Raw genomic sequence first — 25,358 nt, 5'->3', positions numbered from 1 at the left:
ATTGTTTCATTCCAGAGCTGCAAGGAGATTGCTGTCTAAAAGAAACACTCAGCAACATGGAGCTAAAGCCCGTAGGGCCAGAAGTTCAGTGACAATACAAAGGCACCACTTGCCATTTCGACTACTCTCATGATTCAGCAATATTCCACGGCTGGTGAGATCACATCTTTCAGTCCCTGGTTTTTCTCTGTGGAGTTATCTCAAGATCAAAGTTTTGTCACGGTGATTCTACAATACTGATGAGCTGAAATCCATAAGTCAGGAAGAGATGACACTATTAATCAAGAAATGATTGAGAACGTAGTGAGGAGCTTCTGCAAACACCTTCAGCAATGTATTGCCAATGAGGAAGACATTTATATGAAGCACTTTTTAAGAAATAAACTTCTACAAGGGGGAGTGGGAAAATAAGTTTCCCCTGTCGACTGTGGGCAGAGTCGTGTGATATGGGCGAAAGATGACACAGCAGGTGAATGCCCATGTGCAAGACACTGATACACCATTGGGTAGAGGTCGACCACGATCAAGCAGATGGCGGAGGCCAGCTGCTCGGTCTTTTCCCAGAGCTATGGAGAGAAGGTGTGTTTTGGAGGCGTGGTCAAAGGCGGAAGTGAGAGCAGTCATCCGCTATGAATGGGCACATGAAGTATCAGGCACATGAATTAATAACTGCCTTGTTGAGGTGTATGGGTCAGGTGTGATGTCGAGGCAAATGGCATGGAGATGGTGCCAGCAATTCGGTGATGGATTTCAGCAAGTGCAGGACATACCGAGACTTGGGCGGACGTGCACGGCCACTACAGATACAAATGTTAGGAAGATGGATGCAATGATTAAAGCAAACTGGCGGATCACTATCAATGGAGTAGTGGCAGAACTGAAATCGGACATGAGCAAGCTCACATGATCATCCACAACATCCTTTGATACAGGAAGGTGTCTGCACGATGGGTATCCCGACACACATGGAACAACACATGGCGTTCATGGTGGAACAGCTCATGTGTTACCATGTATCTGGCAATGACCTTCTGTTTCGGATTGTGACAGGAGATGAAATGTGGGTCCACCATTACACGCCCGAATCGAAGGCCGCATCCATCTGTCACCACCTGTCTGAAAGAAGTTCAAAAGCACTCTGTCTGCAGGTGAACTGCTACTCACCGTTTTCTGGGACACCAAAGGAGTTTTGCTGATGGACTTTCTGAAGGATGCTGCGCAGTACTGTGCCACTCTGTCAATTTGAAAGAGATGATTTGGAAAAAGCGGCCTGGTCTTCTCAGATCTGGTGTTCTGCTGTTGGATGATAAAGGGAGACCACACATGGTGACAGCAAGGCAAAACCGTATTGCAATTCTTGGTTGGGAGCACCTACACCATCCGCCTTACAGTCGGGATCTCACACCAAGTGACTTCCATCTGTTTCCTGCTTTGAAGAAGACTCTCGGTGGAAGGTGCTTTGGCAACAATGCTGATGTCAAACAGGCAGTTCAACGCTTCTTCCGTATACAATGCTCTGATTTTTTCCTGGAAGGCTTTTTGAAGCTTATAAAGTGGTGTGACAAATGTCTCAATGTACTTGGGAATTATGTAGAAAAATAAAGATATGTCTTATCTTCAATGTCTCATTCTCTTTTTTTCCTTTCACACCCAACTCTGATCACAGTCGATAGGGGAAACTTATTTTCCAACTCCCCCACGTATTTCGCTTTTCAGTGAACATATTGTGTATAGAAAAGTTATCTGTAAGTTAACTGTATTATGAAACAGACAGATTGCTACCCACCACAAATATGTCTTGTTGAGCTGCAGAGAGGCACAATGAAAAGACTGTTACACATTAGCTTTTGGCCAAAGCCCTCTTCAGAAAGGAAAAGAGAAAACAAACACATTGCCACAAGCAAGCACACCTCACACACAAGTGATCGCTATCTCTGGCACTGCCTCCAATACAGCCAGCCACCCAGGAATGGCTTATCTTCGGTAACAAGAACTCTCTTTCCCAGTATGCTGAGGGCCTCACAAAAGCCTTCACAGACAGGCACTGTCCCCCAGATCTAATCAGAAAACACAATTGCCATGCCATATCCCCACACACTCCCAGTCCTCCCACCAACCCTACAAAGCAGAGCCCCTTTTCTCACTTAATACCACCCCGGACTGGAACAACTGAACCACATCCTTCGTCAAGGCATTGATGATTATCTATCATCATTCCCTGAAATGAGGGACATTCTACCCAAGATCCTTCCCGCCCATACTTAAGTGATGTTCTGTCACCCACCCAACCTCTGCATCATCCTAGTCCAGGGCTTAACAACTGGCCGGTTTTGAGCACGAGTACTCGCGTCTGCTCAGGCACGTGCTCGCGAGCAGGTGCAAGGTCCTGGAGTAGGGAGGGAGGGGAAATGCGTGCGCACGTTTGAATAGGGCTGCAGCATGCCTATTGAATTCGCACCGACTGTGTAACGTTTAAAGTACTACGATCAGCTCTAACAGTCACTTTGCTGGTTAAGAATCATGTCAAGTCGCCATTGTGTAACCCCAACCATGCTTTCGCAGTTGAACCCCCTCTGGGAGGAATTGTATCTGCTTACAGAAAAACATGGTGTTGCAAAATGTTTAGTATGTCACAAAATGCTGAAATCTTTTAGGAAATTTAATTTGCAGTGACATTATATGTCATACCACGCGAAAGACTACGGAAGTGGAAAATGTAATGGACCAGATTGTGCACAGGAAGTTATTAAACTTAAAAGGAAGCTATCTGGACGAGGAAGAAAAATCAACTGAGGCAGCTGACAGAGTGAGTTACAAAATTGCTTTACTTTTAGCAAAATCTCTGCGCCCCTTCACTGATGGCGATTTAATAAAAGAATGTTTGGTAGTTGAAGCAGAACATTTGTGTCCATCTCAAGTTGAACAGTTTCAGATTGTGCCATTATCTAACATGACCATTATGCGTCGCATACAGGACATGGCAGATGACGTCCAGAGCCAGGTTGCAAATATCTGCACAGATTTTATGGCGTATTCTCTAGATCTGGACGAAAGTGTTGATATCACTGGAACAGCGCAGCTTGCCATATTTATTACAGGTGTTAATAGAGATCTTCAGGTGAGGGAGGAGCTCCTCAATATAGTAGCCATGAAGAACACTACAACCGGAGGTGATATTTTAAGTAGTGTTGAAGAAAGTGTTGAAAATATAAGGTTGTCGTGGAATTCTTTAGTTTCAGTGTCTACAGATGGTGCACCAGCGATGACAGGGAAAAAATCATGTTTCGTTGCGCTGTTGAAGGAGAAAATGCAAAAACTGACCGTGCCAAATGAAATAAGGGGCGTTCACTGTGTGATCCACCAGGAAAACTTATGTGCAAAGAGTATCACTCTAAAAAATATGATGAGTGGTGTTGTTCGTACAACCAATTATATAAGGAAGCATGGGCTACAACACAGGCAATTTAAATCTTTCTTGAGGACGTAGAAAGCCAGTATGGTGGCCTGCCTTATTACAGCGAGGTCCGCTGGCTTAGTCACGGCGAATTATTAAATCGATTTTTTTGCCTATTAGATGAGATCAATATGTTCATGAAAATAAATAACATGTGTGTTCCTGAATTGAAAGACCCTTCATGGAAATGTGATCTCGCGTTCTTAGCAGATTTAACTAGCCATCTGAATGCTTTGAACATTTCACTACAAGGTAAAGATCTGCTAATTACTCATTTCATAGATCGAATACGAGCTTTTAAAATGAAATTGACACTTTGGGTGAGTCAGCTGGAAACAGGAAAGCTAGCTCATTTTCCTAAATTATCATCCATGCAAGATGTTCACAAGGACTGTGAACGTTATTCACATAGTTTAGTTGCCCTTAAGGAAGAATTTGATCAACGCTTTCAAGATCTGACAGCACCAGACGGTTATTTTGATCTGTTCTCCTCTCCATATTCAGCGAATATTGAAGAGATTCGTTCTGAGCTCCAACTAGAAATTATTGACCTGCAGTGTGACAGAGAACACTCGTACAGAGACAAATTTCAGAACAAAAAAAACATTTTGGAATTCTACACACACTTCCCTCAGGATAGATTACCTCGTTTGCACAAACTGGCGGCTACAATAATATCAATGTTCGGTTCCACGTATGTTTGTGAACAACTGTTCTGTGCAATGAAATGTAACAAGGCACGCCTGAGAAACGCATTGCCTCATCAAAATTTAAACTGCACGCTGCGCCTACAATGCACAAGAACAATTACTCCGAACATAGATGCAATTGTAAAGGGCAATATGTACAAGATAACCGAGAATCCCACACTTCAGTGACACCTTTTATTGTGTAACAGTTCACAAATTAATACGAATGTAGAGGCATACACTTAGCTAATAAAATTATGTGGCACGTGTACATTCTCCTTTATTTGTTTCATTTGTCGCAGTAATAATTCGTGAGTGATATCCCTGCAGGTGGCCGCGAATTTACATTGACTGGCGGCAGCTGTTGTGTGCCCCACGTGACTCTCCCCACTCTCCACTCTGGTCTGGTAGTGGGGGTAGCGTGCTCGCGCTGTTCCGTGCTCGCGCCTTGCTGCTCACAGCTTGCTCTGCGAGCACATATGTTGTGAAGCCCTGTCCTAGTCCATCCCTACACCACCCAGTGCCAATCCAGGTGTAAGACCTGCTCAATCCACCCACCCAGCAGTTCCTATTCTAGTCTTTTCATAGGCTTATGCTACCCCATCAGGTGTTGGACCACCTGCGAAAGCAGTCATGTCACATACCAATAATGCTGCAATCATTGCACAGCTATTTATACTGGCATGACTACGAACCAGCTGTCAACCAGGATGAATGGCCTCTGCCAAATTGTGGCTCACAGCAAAGTGTAGCACCCTGTGGCACAACATGCAGCTGAACATAACATCCTCGATTTCAACATCTGCTTCACAACCCAGGCCATATGGACCCTCAGATCCTCCATAGTCTTTCCTGAACGGCACAGATGGGAGTTATCCTTACAATACATTATCTGCTCTCGAAATCATCCTGGCCTCAATCTACAGTAACCTACCATCCCCACACCCTCCATCCAATAGTTCATACCCCCTCCGTCCCACAATCTCCTGCCAATTCAAGTCGCCTCATCTTCACTGTACGCCACTCTGTTTTGCCACCTAGTCTCTGAATGCCCCCACCCATGCCCTGTTATCCCTCCCCATTCCTATTCCCATTCCCATTCCATACTGGATTGCTGCTCCTGCTTGACACAATACAGTACATTATGGCCGGAGCATCAGGAGGCAGTGGTCATTTGTGTGAATGTGTATGTGTTTCTCTTTCCCTTTCTGGAGAAGACTCTGGCCGAAAGCTCAATGTGTAACAGTCTTTTCGTTGTGCCTGTCTGCAGCTCAACGTGTCATTTTCATGGTGAGTAGCAATCTATCCTTTTCATAAAGTTCCTGATATTCCAACCTGGACTTTTTGTTATCCATGAGTTATATTAGTGTAAATATACAGCAAACCTCGTAATAAACTATTTCTCCTGTGGCACCCTGTACACGGAACATTAAAGTAATTCAGTGAATACAATCTACCAATCACTTTGCAATGGCTATATGTAGAATGATACAGAAATTTAGATGACTATTTGTAGAACTGAAATGGAGTGGGGGGGGGGGGTCTGTAGGTACCAGGTGAACATATATTTCTGATGTACACAGCACAAGTAAATGTCACTGCCTTGCAAATTTCAGGGAATGATACTCACTCAGTACTGATGTTGACCTCAGGGGGTTTCCCGACAGCATTCTGGATGACGAGGAATAGCTTTGTCACAATTTCGATGACGTGGCCTGTCTGGAAGATGAAGTCACCTTTCTTCTTCCCGAGGTCGCTCTGAAACAGGCATCCTGGGATGTTCTGGTGGCTCGCATCAGAACTGGGGCTCAACTGTAACAGGAACCAACAGGGGCTGCGCTGCTACACTACGCTACTCTACAGGACACTACAGAAGGTAATACATGTTCAAGAGGCCTGCTACAGAGATCACCAGTAACAAATATTTCTACATTTGGCTCCAAATACTTCAATACCTGCAACAATAAGGGGGGGGGGGGGGGGGAGAAATCTACACACAAAATGTTAAACACACAAGCTAAACTATGATACACTACCATCATCAACCACTAAATTCTGGCTAATTTGTAAGTAAAAATTGGGCATTGACTATATGTGGTTAACAAAAAGCTTTAATGGGAACAACGGTAAATGGAAAAATACAGCAATCAGAGAGTTTATTGTATGTTACATTCAATTCCTGTCCAGTGAATCTTTTCTTACAGTTCTCTTATGTTTCAGTGAAAGGGGCAATCTAAGTAACATACTTCATTTGCCACAAAAACACAGTTTTGAACAGAGCACGGCCCCCTAGGCACATCACATGGTACTCTCATATTATTAACAACGAAATCCAACTAAGGGGAATTAGAATTTAGCAAAGTATAAAACCTTGCAAGGGAAATTGCAACTAGAAACAGGGTACGTGTCCAGTTGCATTAGAATTAGTACAACCCCGGCTCTGTAAAGAATTGAACACCCATGTATAAAACAGCTCAAGTGTTAAATGTTTGATATTAAAGCTACAAACGCAAAAAAAGTTTACATAAGGTCTGAAATTATGTTGACAGTTTTCTGGAAGTTTCTAAGTGCTCTCATTATCAAAAAGTATTTGAGTGTATTCTCGATACTTTGTGTGCCATTTTAAGCAGAAAGTAGTTTTTCACACATCTCAATGTTTGTAATGTCATATCTCCTAAAGTATGGCCGGCCGCAGTGGTCTAGCAGTTCTAGGCGCGCAGTCCGGAACCGTGCGGCTGCTATGGTCACATGTTCGAATCCTGCCTCGGGCATGGATGTGTGTGATGTCCTTAGGTTAGTTAGGTTTAAGTAGTTCTAAGTTCTAGGGGACTGATGACCACAGATGTTAAGTCCCATAGTGCTCAGAGCCATTTTTCCTAAAGTATGTGTCACATAATGGTACAATTTTGCAGGTATTTCTCAGGGATATAAGTGGATACTGTGTAAAATGTGTTGCGAACACTGTTAGTCATGATAAATTAAAATGCTGTGCCTTGTGCAGCAGTTTTACTGCATTAACAGTGAAAATATGTTAAATGATAAACTTTTTTCTTTCACCATTCTGCAGGGGTGTCAGCAAGAAAAAGTTTTGTAAAGGTTTGAATTTAGATGTGAAGTTTGTTGCAAGTCACTTAAGTGCTCTCATTCTCAAGTACTACACGAATGTAGTTTGGGTATTTGCATGCCATGAGTTACACTGTCTCAAGACATAAACATAGGTTCTAACTGTAATACAGGGTGTCAGAAAAGACTTTCCCTGATTACATAAATTGATATCTCAGGCTAGAAGTAAGATACAAATATGGAACTTGTGTCGAATTGTTTACAACTATCAAAGTTTTTTTTTCTTCTTTAGGTTCACAGTACATAAGTAGTGGATGAGGTGCAGTGCCCAAGAAGCCATGTTAACCAATCAGGAGAAGGCACAGTGTGTCCTGTGGTACCATGAGACACGGTCACCAACCACAGGGCAGAGACACTTCCAGACAACGTTTGGTAGGAATCCACCTGATGTCAAGAGCATTAAAGCCTAGTATGAGAGGTTCAAGAACACAGGATCGGTTGCTGACCTTCTGAGGTCCGGTCGACCAAGAACCTCAGCAGACAGGGTGGAAGCTGTAAGGCAGTGGTTATCACTGTTAGCATTCAACCGCGATTCTTAAACATATATTTTAACAATGCGTTTCAAGAGACAATGCTCTCATCATCAGGTTGTAAACTGCTACCTCGACTCCACAATGGATTATATTAAACTGTAAGGCAGTCTTTTCTGCGAAGTCCGAAGAAATCGGTGCGCAGGGCCTCACATGAATTACAGATGCCAAAAAGCTCTCTCCATGACATTTTACACAAACGTTTATTGTTTCATGCATACAAAGTGCAAATTGTTCAGGCCTTGTTGCCCAATGACAGTACACGTCTATATGACTTTGCGGTCAAAATGCTATCATGTATTGAGGACAATGATTGTTATCTCAGACAAATTGCCTTTTCCGACGAACTGACCTTTTTTGTCAGTGGAGTAGTGAATCACCATAATGTGCGAATTTGGGGTTCACTACCCCCTGGCGAGGTCATGGAGTGCACCAGAGGCAGTCCAAAGGTGAATGTTTGGTGCGTGCTATTGCACGATCGAATTATCGGGTCATTCTTCTTTGCTGAGGCTACCATCACAACTGCAGTGTGTCTGGACATGTCGCAACTGTATGCTGTTCCACAGCTGCTTCAATATCACCCCAATGTCTTGTTTCAGCAAGACGGTGCACCACCTCATTGGGGTTTGGACGTCTGTGCCTATCTCGATACGACCTTTCCTGGGCGATGGATTGGTCATGATGGGCCAACGGTTTGGCCTCCACACTCTCCTGACATAACCCCATTAGACTTCTTTCTATGGGGTTATGTCAAGGACGAGGTCTACCAAACACGTGTACCAAATCTTGAAACCCTGCAGGCAACAGATAACCACAGTCGTTGAATCGATCCCTCCAGTGATGTTGGCTAATGTGTGGACGGAAATTGAATATTGCCTAGATGTGCTACATGCTACCAAGGGTGCTCATGTGGAAGTTTACTGATGTGTGAAAAAAACTTTGATAGTTTGTTAACAATTAGACACCAGTTTCATATTTGTATCTTACTTCTAGCCTGAGTTATCAATTTATATAATCAGGGAAAGACTTTTCGGACACCCTGTATATGTCTTAACATGTTAAAACTCTAACACAAGGTTATACCTCTTAGTGTGTAGATTATGACAGCATTTTAAACTTTTAAATTTGATCAATAATTATATGAAAGACAAAAAATAAAATTTCTGCTGCCCCTGGAGCCATTAGACAGGAAACGAAACTGGGACTGTGTAGTATGAACAATGAACTGGGTTAGCCATTTAGTAATATAGGTAGTAAAGAACTGGCTATGATTCATTCAAATGAACCATTTGAGCATTCAGCAAAAGTGATTTTGAGAAATAAAGGAGGAGGAGGAGGAGGTTGGTGTTTAACGTCCCGTCGACAATGAGGTCATTAGAGACGGAGCGCAAGCTCATGTTAGGGAAGGAAATCGGCTGTGCCCTTTCAAAGGAACCATCCCGGCATTTGCCTGAAACAATTTAGGGAAATCACAGAAAACCTAAATCAGGATGGCTGGAGATGGAAACTGTCGTCCTCCCGAATGCGAGTCCAGAGGAGAAATAATGAAAACTCTAAATTCCACAAGATTTGGTATGTAGGTGTAGGACATCTGCAAGTGAGAGGCAAGATAATAATTCATAGATATCTGCTTCAGTTGTATTAATTATTTATTCAAACTACAACTGGTTTCAGGACATTAAAATCCCATCTTCTGGTGTATGAAACTGTGACATACAAAGGAGAGCAGGAAAGAACTAGAATGCCACACATCTGTAAAAACTAGAAGATCAGACTAGCGATACAAGGTGACTCACTTATTGTATTTGGTAACGCAGAACACACAGTCCTGGCAGAACTAGAAAGAAAGGAGAGGGTCTAATAATGAAACAGACCTTAAAATATTACAGCTGGGAGGGGAGGACAAAAGTTAAAGAAACTGAGAGCAAACGCTGTATTCTCACTGTCCGCCATAGAACAGCTGCACAGTGTGAACGTGAACCGTAACTGAATGGAGGCCACGCTGTAGATCTGGAGATGCTTTTCATCACAGCATATAATTTAGGGTGCTCAACCTCATAATTTTCATTTGTGATTTCATTGTTTACATTACCGCGCTCACATTTTAGATTTGTGTTGGTTTTCATGTACTTCATTTTATGTCACTCGAGCCAATAATGTATCACACATGTGATTATTTACTTAGCATGTCTGTGTTGCCATTAATTTTTATCACTGTTGTTACTGTTTTTATCCCTCATAAATTCATTTTGTTTATATGTCATTGCTTTGTTCTGTAAAAAGTCACATTTTGTTACATGTTTGAGAGTTATTTACCCAAAAAGCATACCACAGCTTGATCATATTCTATTACACTACTGGCCATTAAAATTGCTACACCACGAAGCTGACATGCTACAGACACGAAATTTAACCGACAGGAAGAAGATCCTGTGATATGCAAATGATTAGCTTTTCAGAGCATTCACGCAAGTTTAGCACCGGTGGCGACAACTACAAGTACTGACATGAGGAAAGTTTCCAACCAATTTCTCACACGCAAACAGCAGTTGACTGGCATCGCCTGGTGAAACGGTGTTGTGACGCCTCGTGTAAGGAGGAGAAATGCGTACCATCACGTTTCCGACTTTGATAAAGTCAGATTGTAGCCTATCATGATTGCGGTTTATCATATCGCGACATTGCTGGTAGCATTGGTCGAGATCCAATGATCCCAATGGCCTCGTATCACTAGCAGTCGAGATGACAGGCATCTTAACCGCATGGCTGTAACAGATCGTGCAGTCACATCTTGATCCCTGAGTCAACAGATGGGGACATTTTAAGACAACCATCTGCATGAACAGTTCGACAATGTTTGCAGCAGCATGGACTATCAGCTCGGAGACCATGGCTGTGGTTACCCTTTACACTGCATCACAGACAGGAGCGCCTGTGATGGTGTACTCAACGACGAACTTGGCTGCACGAATGGCAAAACGTCATTTTTTTTGGATGAATCCAGGTTCTGTCTACAGCATCTTGATGGTTGCATCTGTGATTGACGACATCGCGGTGAACGCTCATTGGAAGCGTGTATTCGTCATTGCCATACTGACGTATCGCCTGGCATGATGGTATGGGGTGCCACTGGTTACACGTCTCGGTCACCTCTTGTTCGCATTGAGGGCACTTTGAACAGTGGACATTACATTTCAGCGGTGTTACGACCCGTGGCTCTACCCTTCATTCGATCCCTGTGAAACCCTACATTTCAGCAGGATAATGCACGACCACATGTTGCAGGTCCTGTAAGAGCCTTTCTGGATACAAAAAATGTTCGACTGCTGCCCTGGCCAGCACATTCTCCAGATCTCTCACCACTTGAATACGTCTGGTCAATGGTGGTCGAGCAATTGGTTCGTCACAATATGCCACTCCTACTCTTGATGAACTGTGGTATCGTGTTGAAGCTGCATGGGCAGCTGTACCTGTACACGCCATCCAAGCTGTGTTTGACTCAATCCCCAGGCGTATCAAGGCCGTTATTATGGCCAGAGGTGGTTGTTCTGGGTACTGATTTCTCAGGATCTATGCACCCAAATTGCGTGAAAATGTAATCACATGTCAGTTCTAGTATTATATTTGTCCAATGAATACCCGTTTATCATCTCCATTTCTTCTTGGTGTAGCAATTTTAATGGCCAGTAGAGTATGTTTTTAAATGAAGTACTGTAGGCTCTCGGAGCAGTCAGTCCATATTTTCTATATCATCACTGATAACACCAGTTTACTTGATTGTACATCATTGGCACCTGTGCCACACCATGTCTTCAGACCTTGAGCATGATCCTCCACTCGGTTGTGGTTCGTGTTCATACCGTGTGGCTGCCCGATAGTGCAGAGAGTGAGTACAGTCTTTGTTTTGGTTTCTGTTTTCTCTGTCCCACCCACCTGGATGTTACATTTTTATGTCCCTTGCACTGATGGGCCCGACCACATGTTATCCACCACCAAATACAGTAAGTGAGCCACCCTGTTTTGATAGTACGCTCCTCTGGTTTTTACAAATATGTTGCTTTAGATTTCTTGCCTCCTTCCTTTGCATGTTACATTTTCATACACCTGTAGATGGGATTTTAAAATCCCGAAACTTGTTATGGTTTGAATAAATAATTAGTACAACTGAAGTGGAGCTTTCTAAATTAATTATCAAAACTCTAAACCTTGATGACAAGAGATTTGAAGACTTAATCCTTCTCTTTTTGTATACAATTGTGAGGTACCTTCTCATGACTAATGGTGTAACAAATTACCACCTGTAACAGATAATAATCACTGAGAGACAAATATTATCTGAACAATGGAAATGGAAAAATATGTGGGATGTATCAAAAAGCACAGCCAAACACACTATTCACAAACATTAATTGTGGAAAAAATGTGGTAATACAAAATACCACCAAACCATATGAAATGCTTTTTTCCATGAAATGTGAAAGTATTTTCTGAGTTATGTATGGTTAAGTTGTAGTTCTAAAGCTATATTTACACTGAGTTTTCATATATGTTTCTATTTGCAACTTTGTTTCTGACTGAGACCATAACACTCTCTACTGATATTCATGAGGGAATATCCTTGGCAAGAGAATATAGCGCATCCTTGGCCAGCACTACATTTCTTCAGTGACGTGGTTTGTGGTAAGAACTCTAGATATATAAAGTACGTAATATTCATATCGAAGCTGTATTGGGTCAGAATATCAATGACATGTATAGTTTTATGTCAGAAATAGTGTGTGCGGTGCATTGTTGTTTCCTTCTGTTACATGGGTTCAAGGACACTGGAACAACTGCAATGGACTTGCTGCAACAATGGCGCCACTGAAAGTTGGTACATGCAAAGCCAATGGCTGTGGCTTGTTGAAAGATGGCATCATTGGAACTGCAGCCTTTCCTTATTGTAGAGAAATGAATTGTACTGTAGAAAGAAAAAACAGGACTAGCTTTGTATGATCTTCATTCAGTTGTTGCCTGATTGTATTCACAGCATTAAATTGTTCTCATACACATGAGCAACCAGAGTTTCTTTTATTACATTGATGATACAAATTTATTATGAAGAATGAATAAAAACTGAACAGAAGATGTTATTAATAAAAATTTGTAAGCTGTGTTGAGAAATTATTTGATGCAAGAGTGTTTGTTCTAGATGTTAACTGTGTTCATGTCACTGAACAGAAGACAAATCATTAATTGAGTGAGGCTGAGAAAAAAGGAAGTTAGCTATCTTCGAGACTGACGATTTTTGGTCAAGTGACTTTGGGTGTGGGTGGTAATATTAACATTCACAATGAATTTTGAAAGGCTATTACATGTTCTTTAAGTGACCGAGAGTTTTTGAAAGCTGAAAGGTGACACAATTTTTGACACTGATGTAATGTTAGCTCAGAGATACAGGTTACATAGTTGCGTTCATGATTGATTTGTTGAATGTGCTAATATTGCTGGTTGTCTTAGCAACAGATGACAACAATAAATGCTGAGCTGAAAAAAAAATTTCTGCTTGATATTATGAGCAGATTTATTTATCACTGTTACACAGTAATGCCTGCTACTCCTATTAAACAAGAACCTGCTAGGATAATTTATGTCTTCGGAACAAGTGACAGTGATATCGACCCAATCAGTGTTGGTGGAACAGTTGCAACATTTTTGCAAAGTTAAGGCCTTAGCAGGATAACCTTATCAGCAAGTGTGAAGACTAGTAAGCTGCTAACAGTACTGAAAGGCTAAGTGGGGCAACATATAGCACCAGAGTTACTAATATAATTGGAAATGTATTGTTGTTAATTGACAGACATGGAGAAGAAATAGTATGTGCACACCAACCCGCCGCAATGTTTACAACTATGTCAGTTGTTTGCGTCCCCACCAACACTACTGACAAACATTTCTGTATGTGTATTTGCACTCACTGCAATACTGAAGCTGGACACAAAGATTGGACATTATGGTATAAGATTGTGCACTATGCTGCGTGTACTGAGAAAGCTGACTCAATCATTAATTAAGACTAAATTATTAACACTCAACAATGTAAGTGGATGAAGACAAATATGTGCAATTGCCATGTTGGGTGAGAACATAATAGCAGACATGGCAGGAATGATATGCTGCACGAGATGAGTGTGGAAGACAGCACTGCTTTTTGTAAATTCATTAGGATGTCACTGCCCGATTTTGAAATTCTATGAATATGATAGAGCTATTTGTTTCAAAGAAAGACACAAATTTCAGAAAAAAACACTTCCTGCAAGGCAAAGACTTGCTGTTAGCCTACAATTTTTGGCAATAAGAGAATCCTTTCGAAGCCATATTTATTCCATATTTAAAAGCCAACTACCGATATCTCAAATAATTCCTGCTGTTTGAGCAGCACTGGATGAAGGATTACACAAATGCAATTCAGTTATGTCTATAACATTGAGGTCTAGTGTGTGTTTTATTGTATCTTGAAATAGTAATAATACATTAATGTATAAAATAAAGTCATCTTCATTATCTAAATCTATGAACTCTTCTACCGTCATGTCACAGTCTGCTATTAATGAATGTGACAGTGCCATCAGCAGTTGTTGTCATTTCCTGTAACACTTCCAAGCTGACTCATGATTCCTTTGTTCTCTTACTTAAGTTCATTTCTGCCTCAAAGAGTACCTGATGTAGTTGCCTGTTCCATGTTACCAGAGACCTCATTTTCTTCCTACTTCACTGCTACTGGTGTTAAGCACAGCAGTGATTTTCTGGATGGAGTCCTGTTTTAACTTAGAATATTTACAGATTTCACTTCATACAATTCACAGGCATTCCTCTGCCTGAAAGAGTGTGATAAGATCAAATATCCATTGTCTCGACACGACAACAGATATCTGAACTTATCACCCTATATGAGGCAACACAATTACTACGCTCTGTTACTTGGAACACAAACAACATACAGTGGCATTTAGTAGCAGCAGACACACAGCAATGTTTCCCTTGATCTTACGGACACATCCAAGGGTAGCTGTTTTCATGTTTGCAACATGTTGCAAACATCAATAGTCCAGCAGTAGCTGCAAACAATGTTGCAAGATATACTTAAAACTCTGTGTAAATAGAACTTAAGAGTTTATTGCCAATGTTTTGCATAACATTTCACAGAATGTAATGTTGACACGTGTCTTATATCATTGCTGGGGACAGGAAAGCTTCATAAAAACAATAACACAAAACTGGCAATCTTTTCAAAAGTCTTTTTATATTTGGCATTTTCCTCTGTGACTAATAAAAATGTAATTGATCTGAGAGCAGCAGTTTACCAATACTGGTGTCTGGTAGTTACTGAAAATAGAACTTGTATTTTGCCTTTTTTTCTCATGGCTAATCTTGAAATAACAGTTCCTCTTCTGCATAAATATTTGTGGCTCCAGGTATGGTGTCAAATGAAGACACTACGTCCAACAAATTTCAGTCTGCCAAATAAAACTACACCTCTATTCCAAATTAAGAGAGTTTGAAGAGCATGTCATTATTGTACCCTCCACCTCGCACCCTATGGTGGCTTGCAAAGCATGTATGTAGATATAAATAGTAGGAAAGTTATTTTTGATACTGAAACCAGCAAGCATTTGAGAAATATATAAGGGCAAGATGGGAACTCCAGAAACCATTGAATTACACCCTCAAACTAGGCTAACAGCTATTTTGACCACAGATCAATGCCAGTTCGTGTGCAGCCCTATGTTCCGGTTTTAACTATAGGATGAAAATCATTAACTCTATTAATGCTGACATGGCAAATATCTGTTCTGGAACGGCAGTCACAGATGTATAGTTTTTCTGAAGGGATACAAATCTTTTCACAACTTAGTAGAAAAGGAACATCCCATGCTAGCTACAAATTAGGATACTGTCAAATGTCTCGTACTCTACTGACAGCCATATTGTCTTCTGTTTTCAAGTACAAAGAGAACTCCGATGTTATGACAATGCCTTCTTTTGGAAAACTTTCAAAAATGTTCAGTTGAAGAATTTTTTCTTCATTTTCTTCTTTTATTTCTTTATTATTAGCATAGGCGATTTATTTTCAGTAATATAAATGAACATGATTTGTGATATCAATAAATACAAAGTAATTTGTAGGTACATTTTCATTTTAAACATAACACTGAAAGACAATGCAGTACAACAAAAGTAAGGAACTAACAACAAAACTGGATACAAATAACACAAAAAAATGAAAAAAAACCAGTGTGTGTGTGTGTGTGTGTGTGTGAGAGAGAGAGAGAGAGAGAGAGAGAGAGAGAGAGAGAGAGAGAGAGAGAGGGGGGGGGGGGTGGGAGAGCACTAAAATTGTATATTTACATCTATATTATTACTCTGTAATTCAAATTCACAATTAAGTGCCTGGCAGAGGGTTCATCAAACCATCATCAAGCTGTTTCTCTACCATTCGACCCTCAAACAGTACATGGAAGAAATGAACACTTAACTCTTTCCAATTTCTCTTATTTTATTATGATGATCATTTCTCCCTATGTAGGTGGGTGCCAACAAAATATTTTCACACCCTGAGGAGAAAGTTTGTGACTGATAATTCATGAGAAGTTTGTGCCACAGCAAAAAATTCCACACCAATTTGTGTATCATATTTGTGATACACTCTCCCTTATTTCATGATAATACAAAACGAGCTGCCCTTCCTTGAACTTTTTTGAAGTCCTCCATCAATCTTATGTGATGCGGATCCCACACTGCACAGCAGTGCTCCAGAAGAGGGTGGACAAGTGTGGTGCATGCAGTCTTTAGTAGATCTGTTACAAAGCATTTGGCCAATAAATTGCAGTATTTGGTATGCTTTCCCCACAACATTATCTACATGATTGTTCCAATTTAATTTATTTGTAACTGCAATCCCTAGGTATTTAGCTGAGTTTACAGCCTTTACATTTGTGCGATTTTTTGTGTAACTGGAATTTTTTGTGCTCATGTGAATGACTTTGCACTTTTTATTATTTAGAGTCAATTGTCACTTTTTGCACCATACAAACATCTTGTCTAAATCATTTTGAAATTCATTTTGGTCATCTGATGACTTTACATGGCGGTGAATGACAGCATCATCTGCAAATAATCCAAGAGGGCTCCTCAGATTGTCTCCTAAGACATTTATATAGATCAGGAACAACAGAGTGCCTATAATACTTCCTTAGGGAATGCCAGGTATTACTTCTACTTCACTTGATGACTTTCCATAAGTTATTATGAGCTGTGACCTTTCTGACAGAAAATCACAAATCAAGTCACACAACTGAGACGATACTCAATACACACACAATTTAATTAGTAGTTGCTTGTGAGGAATGGTGTCAAAAGCCTCGTGGAAATCTAAAAATATAGAATCAATTTGAATTTCTGTTGATAACATTCATTACTTTGTGAGAATAAAGAGCTAAGGGGGGTTCTACAAGAGCTATATTTTTTGAACTGTGATGGTTATTCATAATGTTTGAACACAGTAAATGTGCACAACATTTTAGTAGTAATCACTGCCTTGAATATTACCCTGTCTTCCACTTTTAAGCTCTCAGGATTTCAAATCTTGTCCAATGCAGTCCCCAACGATCAGTCTTTCCTTCTCATCCTGTACGGTAAGTCTCCCCTGATCCGCAGTTCTAGGTGACTTTCTCAAAATCTGCCCCTTTTCCTAGATCTCTCCAGTCCTTTTCCTTCAGCCTTCTTCCTTCCCCTTCAACCCTTCTGTCTGAAGAAGGAGTCACTGGCTCTGAAAGCTTACGAATTACAACAGTCTTTTATGTGTGTGTTCTACTGCATCTTGGTTAGTAGATTTTTTTATCTATCTTATCAAAGTTGACACTACATTTCAAGGTTCTGTAGAACTTCATCAATCTTAGGGATATGGCATTCTTTTAAATTTTGCATGCTTTTTTTTTGTTGCTCCTGGAATAGTGCCCTGATCTGCTTTGTGTACCATAGGGGATCAGTATCATCCCGTGTTGTTGTTGTGGTCTCCAGTCCAAAGACTGGTTTGGTGCAGCTCTCCATGCTACTCTAACCTGTGCAAGCTTCTTCATCTCTCAGTACCTACTGCAACCAGATCCTTCTGAATCTACTTAATGTTTTCATCTCTTGGTCTCCCTCTACAATTTTTACCCTCCACGCTGCCCTCCAATACTAAATTAGTGATCCCTTGATGCCTCAGAACATGTCCTACCAACTAACCCCTTCTTCTAGTCAAGTTGTGCCACAAATTTCTCTTCTCCCCAATTCTATTCAATACCTCCTCATCAGTTATGTGATCTACCCAACTAAGCTTCAGCATTCCTCTGTAGCACCACATTTGGAAAGCTTCTATTCTCTTCTTGTCCAAACTATTTATTGTCCATGTTTCACTTCCATACATGGCTACACTCCATACAAATACTTTCAGAAATGACTTCCTGACACTTAAATCTATACTCGATGTTAACAAATTTCTCTTCTTCAGAAATACTTTCCTTGCCATTGCCAGTCTACATTTTATATCCTCTCTACTTCGGCCATCATCAGTTATTTTGCTCCCCAAATAGCAAAACTCATTTACTACTTTAAGTGTCTCATTTCCTAATCTAATTCCCTAAGCATCACCTGAGTTAATTCAACTACATTCCATTATCCTCATTTTATATCCTCCTTTCAAGACACTGTCCATTCCATTCAACTGCTCTTCCAGGTCCTTTGCTGTCTCTGACAGAATTACAATGTCGTTGGCAAACCTCACAGTTTTTATTTCTTCTCCATGGATTTTAATTCCTACTCCAAATTTTTCTTTTGTTTCCTTTACTGCTTGCTCATATACAGACTGAATAACTTTGGGGATAGGCTACAACCCTGTCTCACTCCCTTCTCAACCACTGCTTCCTTTTCATGCCCCTCGACTCTTATAACTGCCATCTGGTTTCTGTACAAATTGTAAATAGCCTTTCGCTCCCTGTATTTTACCCCTGCCACCTTCAGAATTTGAAAGAGAGTATTCCAGTCAACATTGTCAAAAGCTTTCTCCAAGTCGACAAATGCTAGAAACGTAGGTTTGCCTTTCCTTAATCTATCTTCTAATGTAAGTCATAGGGTCAGTATCATCTCACGTGTTCCAACACTTCTGCGGAATCCAAACTGATCTTCCCCGAGATCGCCTTCTACCAGTTTTTAATTTTGTCTGTAAAGAATTCGTATTAGTATTTTGCAGCTGTGACTTATTAAACTGACAGTTCGGTAATTTTCACATCTGTCAACACCTGCTTTCTTTGGGATTGGAATTATTACATTCTTCTTGAAGTCTGAGGGTATTTCGCCTGTCTCATACATCTTGCTCACCAGATGGTAGAGTTGTGTCAGGACTGGTTCTCCCAAGCCTGTCAGTAGTTCTAATGAAATGTTGTCTACTCCCGGGGCTTGTTTTGACTTAGGTCTTTCAGTGCTCTGTCAAACTCTTCACGCAGTATCATATCTCCCATTTCAGCTTCATCTACATCCTCTTCCATTTACATAATATTGTCCTCAAGAACATCATCCTTGTATAGACCCTCTATATAGTCTTTCCACCTTTCTGCTTTCCCTTCTTTGCTTAGAACTGGTTTTCCATCTGAGCTCTTGATATTCATACAAGTGGTTCTCTTTTCTCCAAAGGTCTCTTTAATTTTCCTGTAGGCAGTACCTATCTTACCCGTAGTGATATATGCCTCTGCATCCTTACATTTGTCCTCTAGCCATCCCTGCTTAGCCATTTTGCACTTCCTGTCGATCTCATTTTTGAGATGTTTGTATTTCTTATTGTCTGCATTTACTGCATTTTTATATTGTCTCCTTTCATCAATTAAATTCAATATATCTTCTGTTATCCAAGGATTTCTACTAGCCCTCGTCTTTTCAGCTACTTGATCCCCTGCTGCCTTCACTATTTCATCTCTCAAAGCTATTCATTCTTCTTCTACTGTATTTCTTTCCCCCATTCTTGTCAGTCGTTCCCTAATGCTCTCTCTGAAGCTCTCTACAACCTCTGGTTCTGTCAGTTTATCCAGGTCCCATCCCCTTAAATTCCCACCTTTTAGCAGTTTCTTCAGTTTTAATCTGCAGTTCATGACCAGTAGATTGTGGTCAGAGTCCACATCGGCACCTGGAAATGTCTTACAATTGAAAACCTAGTTCCTAAATCTCTGTCTCACCATCCCTTATATACTATTTCTTTGAATTTAAATCACACAACTACACTTACATAATGAGGATTTGAAGGAGTGGAAACTGTCTCTGAGGAAAGTGTTGAGCAAATTTTTATCAGTTTTTATTTTATTTTATTATTATGTTTTTTTAAAGATGTATTTTGTGTTTTTTTCTGGTAGGTTTGGATGTTATGGTGAAAATAGTTCCAAAATTAGCCATAAAATGAGAGAATTTTTCCTGTCACTAGTCATTGTTTGTGTAAATATTTTACTCATGCCATTGGCTTATTTACCTGTCGAATATGGGAGCTCTTATGCATTGAACACTGGTTCAAGAGATGGAGAGTCTTGGTACCTGTATTGCTGAGAGCTGTGTGAAACCATACAAAATACTCCATGGATACATCAGTGCACCCAAGATTCAATGTTACAGTGGACTGATTAATGTGTCAATGATAATGGAGGGCATTTTGAACATTGTATGTATGAAATAGATTACTACTGTAGGTTGGTACATTCTGTTCCTGGGTGTTTTTCATAAGTGATGTACTATGAGTTGCAATGTGCAAATACAGCATTTCTGGAGCCATGTATGTATACTACATTTTCTTCTTACATGTGTAAGAAATGCGTCTTTAAATTCTGGCTGTATCTTTTGGTTACATTCTGTATATTGTGTGTGCAAGTTCCTAACACTGCCAATATCACAAGGTGTAAAGAGTATAACAAATACTGTATCAAAGCTATAAATCAAACTCTTGTCATGTCTGAAAAATATTCGAGCCCTTATATACAACAAATGAACAAAGGGAGCAGAAACTGAAACACAAATGAATTACAGGGTTTATGCATAGAAAGTCTTGTTACTACAACATTCTATCAAAATGTGGAAAAACAGTTTATGCGTGCAACTTTTAACTAACTGGATGGTTACACAAATGAGCAATACATGTTAAACCAACAGGTCTAGTTCACAGCAGGTTGACTTCATCACCATTTATGCAATCACAATAGTTCACAGAAACAACATAAATAAAGGAGCTGTCTTCACACAAATAATATGATATGTAGCTCAGTTTCTGTTGTACTTGGAAATGATATTTAACTACTTGTCTTATTAAAATATACAGAAAGGGAATGGCCTTCTAAATGTTAGTCTTTAAATAAGAACAAAAATGTCATACAAAAACTATATTTGCTAAGAAAGAGTGAACCATAAACACCAAGTCTCAAGTTTCTGGAGGAAAGTCTTTTTCAGTTTAACTTTAAACTAATTTTCTCTTTTAGGACTGATTTACAGCAATTTCCCATTTCTTGTAATGTAATTGTTGCTGATAATGGCAAAAATTTAACAAGAGAGCAAATGCTTGCAATAACCTGGTTTTGCCTCATCTCGCTACTGGTCAAATGTCAGTATGTGATTCAGTAACATCAGTGCCAGAAAATACCTGTACCGTGTAACACATTACCTAGAATACAACTGAGTTTGACTGGGGGCCTTCTTGAAGAATACACAGTATAGGGATTTAGATTAGGTTACCCTAGACACAAGATCAAGCCATAATACAACAATAATCAGAGAACATAATTTAATAGCAGAAAGTCAACTGTGAAGTCACAGTTTAGCATATAGTTGCAGGAAATTAAGGTACACATGGCCAGCAAGTCAGCCATGTAGGAAATGTGGCCATCAGTTTCCGGAGCTATATTTACTGGGATTGTTTGGTTCTTTTATTATTTCCTACTCGCTCCTTTCATTTTTGCCCACAGTAGTCGAACACCCTGTATATAGTTAAGTAGTCCGTGTTCAGTATTTGAAGAGTAATGTTTATAATGTCAGTCAGTTTGCTCAGTCATCTGTGTTATTACGAACAGCCACTTGTTTATGTAATTTATGCTTATAAGTCTTTGTGCATTACTGACCTATTCTGTAATAACCAAGAATCTACATTATGACCAGTAGCAATAAATATGCATAAACAGAAAATCACCTTTGTTAGTGTTGCCTCGAATTATTTCAGAATTTCTTACAGCACATAGCAGTCATTAAATGGACATTCACAGAAAAAGAAGAGGTATGAGCCATCAGACAGATCAGTAATGTTACAGCACATGTGCAAATAAAAATACTTGCAAAATTCTGATTAAAGAACTGATTGAACTACTACGTTAATAGCTTACAGCTGGCTCTAAAATGTAGTATGTAGTCAATGTGATTTGATACTGCTAAACTGTTTCCTCAGCTTATTTTATGCTACAAAATTATGACCTTTCCTGAATAAAGAGCAATTTAAATTATGGACATTATGCATCCATTTCCATCTTGAGCTTCAGTTGAGAAATGCACAGCCAGTTATTACTTACTGCTCGTACGTGGAAGACTGCCACATCGTCGATATAGGGACTCAAGGACAGCCGGTAGATCTCAGCGGCAGGCACTCGGTACTTAATCTGTAGCGTCCGCTGGTCTAGAATCAGCATTGAGCTCGTCGACAGCACAAACAGGATTGGCACAAACTGCAAATTTTATAACACATTGGTTACTATCTGGCTTGTAATAATTTAGAAATTACAAGTCATACCTTCTACAAATAATTAACTGCACATAAGATAATGTGAAATAAAGAAAAATAGGATTATTATCAGTACATTTGATATATATGGTCACAATAGGCCCTTGAGTATGTACATTATGAATTAATAATTATGAGTCTCTGTGCATCGGAACTTTATTGTATAAGTTGGTAACTGTAGATATGGGATAATATTTAAAAAATACATTCTTCAACTACACTGAAAATGTAACTGTCAGGGAAAACAATTATATACTAAAATTGTACCTTGCAGAAGCCAAAGACATCTTCTCTGAGACCAATAATACTTCAGTAGAATCCCATATATGGGAGCAATATAAAAGAAAAAGGTAATGTATGAGATCTGAAAACATCATCCCAATGTATTTTACTTCTTCAGATATAGTAGTAAACTCGGCATAAGGAAAACCTGTGGTAAATAAATATAATGAAATGGGTATATACTGCATTATGTGCAGTGATTGCTCTAAGAAATATAATGTGCAAACCAGTAGATCATTTTGCAAAATATTTCAGGAACACCTTAAGCTAAATAATCCCTAACCTGCATTACCAACACACTTACACAATGCAGGGCACAGCATCATGACCCCTTTAGAAAATATTCTATATATATTACAGGAAGCAGAAATTTTTAGATATAAAAAAGAAAATGCGGAGTTCACATTGAATGATCAATTAGGATGTCCACCTCCGGTAGCTGAGTGCTCAGCGCGACAGAATGCCAATCCTAAGGACTCAGGTTCGATTCCCGGCTCGGTTGGAGATTTTCTCCACTCAGGGACTGGGTGTTGTGTTGTCCTAATCATCATCATTTCATCCTCATTGATGTGCAAGTCGCCGAAGTGACGTCAAATCGAAAGACTTGCACAGAGGCCCTAGTCACACGACATTTATTTATTTATCAATCAGGATTAAAGCACCATAGCATTCTGGCTAGCTTTGATTGTTTATATGATTAAGTATTAATACGTAATAAAATTCAGTATTAGTTTTGCTTGTAAAGGGAGTGACTCAGCACACCTAGCCATGAGTAAATGACATCACACTGTCCACACAGAAAGTTTCCATTCCATGTAAGTCACTTGTCCGAGCCACTTCTACTCTTCCAAACACTGGGTTGCCCTGCTGTCACCAACCTTATACAATTCCATACAGTGATTTGCATTGTTCCCTGACTTATCATGTTAGGAGTGACAACTTTTATTGCCAATCTGGCCTTTTAAAAGATTCTTAGTGTTCTCTCACTATAAAACACTTTTTCTTCTTCTAGATGTAGCAGTTTTAAAACATGGTTCTGTAACTACATGACCCATCCACCAGTAGTTTTTATGAAAATAATTGATCATGTCATTGACAGGTAAACGCAAAAAAGAAAGAATACTTGTCAACTTTTGGAACATTTCTCAGACTAGAGTACAAATACACACAGCAAACATGCATGCATTCGCATGAGCATGCCCCCCCCCCCCCCCCCCCCCCCCCCCACACACACACACAGACACAAACACAAACACACACACCTATGCCCTTAAATGGCATTGGCTGGAGGCACAATGCATTTTTGCAGGTGGAATAGGTTGGGATGTAGGGTGTGTCAGGTGAGATGGGTAGAGGGAGAGAGAGGTTGGGGTAGGTGTCTAGCAGCTGCCAGTTTGACAGCTAGGAACGTGGGAGGGAGGGATGTTGGGTACAGGGTGTCAGAGCCATTGTGGAGGGGGGGGGGGGGGGTGAGGGTCTGCCCATGCTGAAGATGACATTGGGACAATGCTTGGGAGGGGGTGATAGGATGGATAAAGGGGAACTATTTGGTACTGGGTATGGGGCCAATGGGATAGCGGAGATTGAGGCAAGGACAGTTGCAGGAGTGTAGGATGTGTTGCAAGGATAACTCACATCTGCATAGTTTGGAGATTCTGGCAGTGGAGGGGAGTATCCAATTGGCTCAGGTAGGGAAGCAGCCATTGAAACTGAGCATGTTATGCTCAGCTCCATGTTATGCCACTGGATGATCAACTTTGTTCTCAGCAACAGTTTGGCAGTGGCCATTCATCCTGGCGGACAGCTGGTTGGTAGTCAGACCAATATAAAAAGCTGTGTGGTTATTGCAGCAGATTTGTTATATGACATGGCTTCTTTCCTACGAGGTCTGGCCTGTGACAAGACTGGACTAGGAGGTACTGGATAGGTGGATGGCACACATTTTGCACCTGGTGCTTCCACAGGGATATGATCCTTGCATCAAGGGATTTGGAGTGGGTGTGACATAGGGATAGTCAAGGATGTTATGTAGTTTGGGTGGGGGATGTAACACCACTTTAGGAAGGGTGGGAAGGATATTCAAGGTATGATGATTGATAATCAAAACCCTGATGAAGGGTATGGTTCAGCTGTCCCAGTCCAGGGTGGTTTTGGATGATGAGGTGGGATGCTCCTTTGTAGCTGATTCTTATGGGGGTAGGGGGATTAGGGGTGTGTGGGGAAGGTACTATAAATCTGTTGGCTGATTCAATTTAGGGGGTAGTCCCTGTCTGTGAAGACCTTTGTGGGATCTCCAGCATAGACCCCATGCCTTTCCATCCTCCCTCCCACATTTCTAGCCAGCAAACCATCCGCTTTGCTCTGAACTACTAGCCACCCCCCCCCCCCTCACTCCCCCCCCCCCCCAACCTGTCTTCCTGTAGCCAGCTCCAAAAAAGACAAGCAGCCCCACAATCAAAAAAAGTTAT

General features: G+C 40.5%; 1 protein-coding gene across 1 annotated transcript in view; it reads right to left on the bottom strand.

The window, feature by feature from the left end:
- The window catches only part of LOC124718973 (unconventional myosin-Ia), a 784,983-nt gene that overhangs the window by 19,660 nt on the left and 739,965 nt on the right, over nucleotides 1–25,358 (bottom strand). Inside the window, 2 exon segments of the mRNA XM_047244645.1 lie at nucleotides 5,774–5,955; nucleotides 22,400–22,552. Of these exon segments, the coding sequence (XP_047100601.1) occupies nucleotides 5,774–5,955; nucleotides 22,400–22,552 (335 nt within the window).

This window comes from Schistocerca piceifrons, chromosome 10 (assembly GCF_021461385.2).
Source record: "Schistocerca piceifrons isolate TAMUIC-IGC-003096 chromosome 10, iqSchPice1.1, whole genome shotgun sequence".
NCBI classification, from domain to species: Eukaryota; Metazoa; Arthropoda; class Insecta; order Orthoptera; family Acrididae; genus Schistocerca; species Schistocerca piceifrons.
Note: the sequence above shows the minus strand (reverse complement) of the source record. Positions and strands in the feature narration are given on the sequence as shown.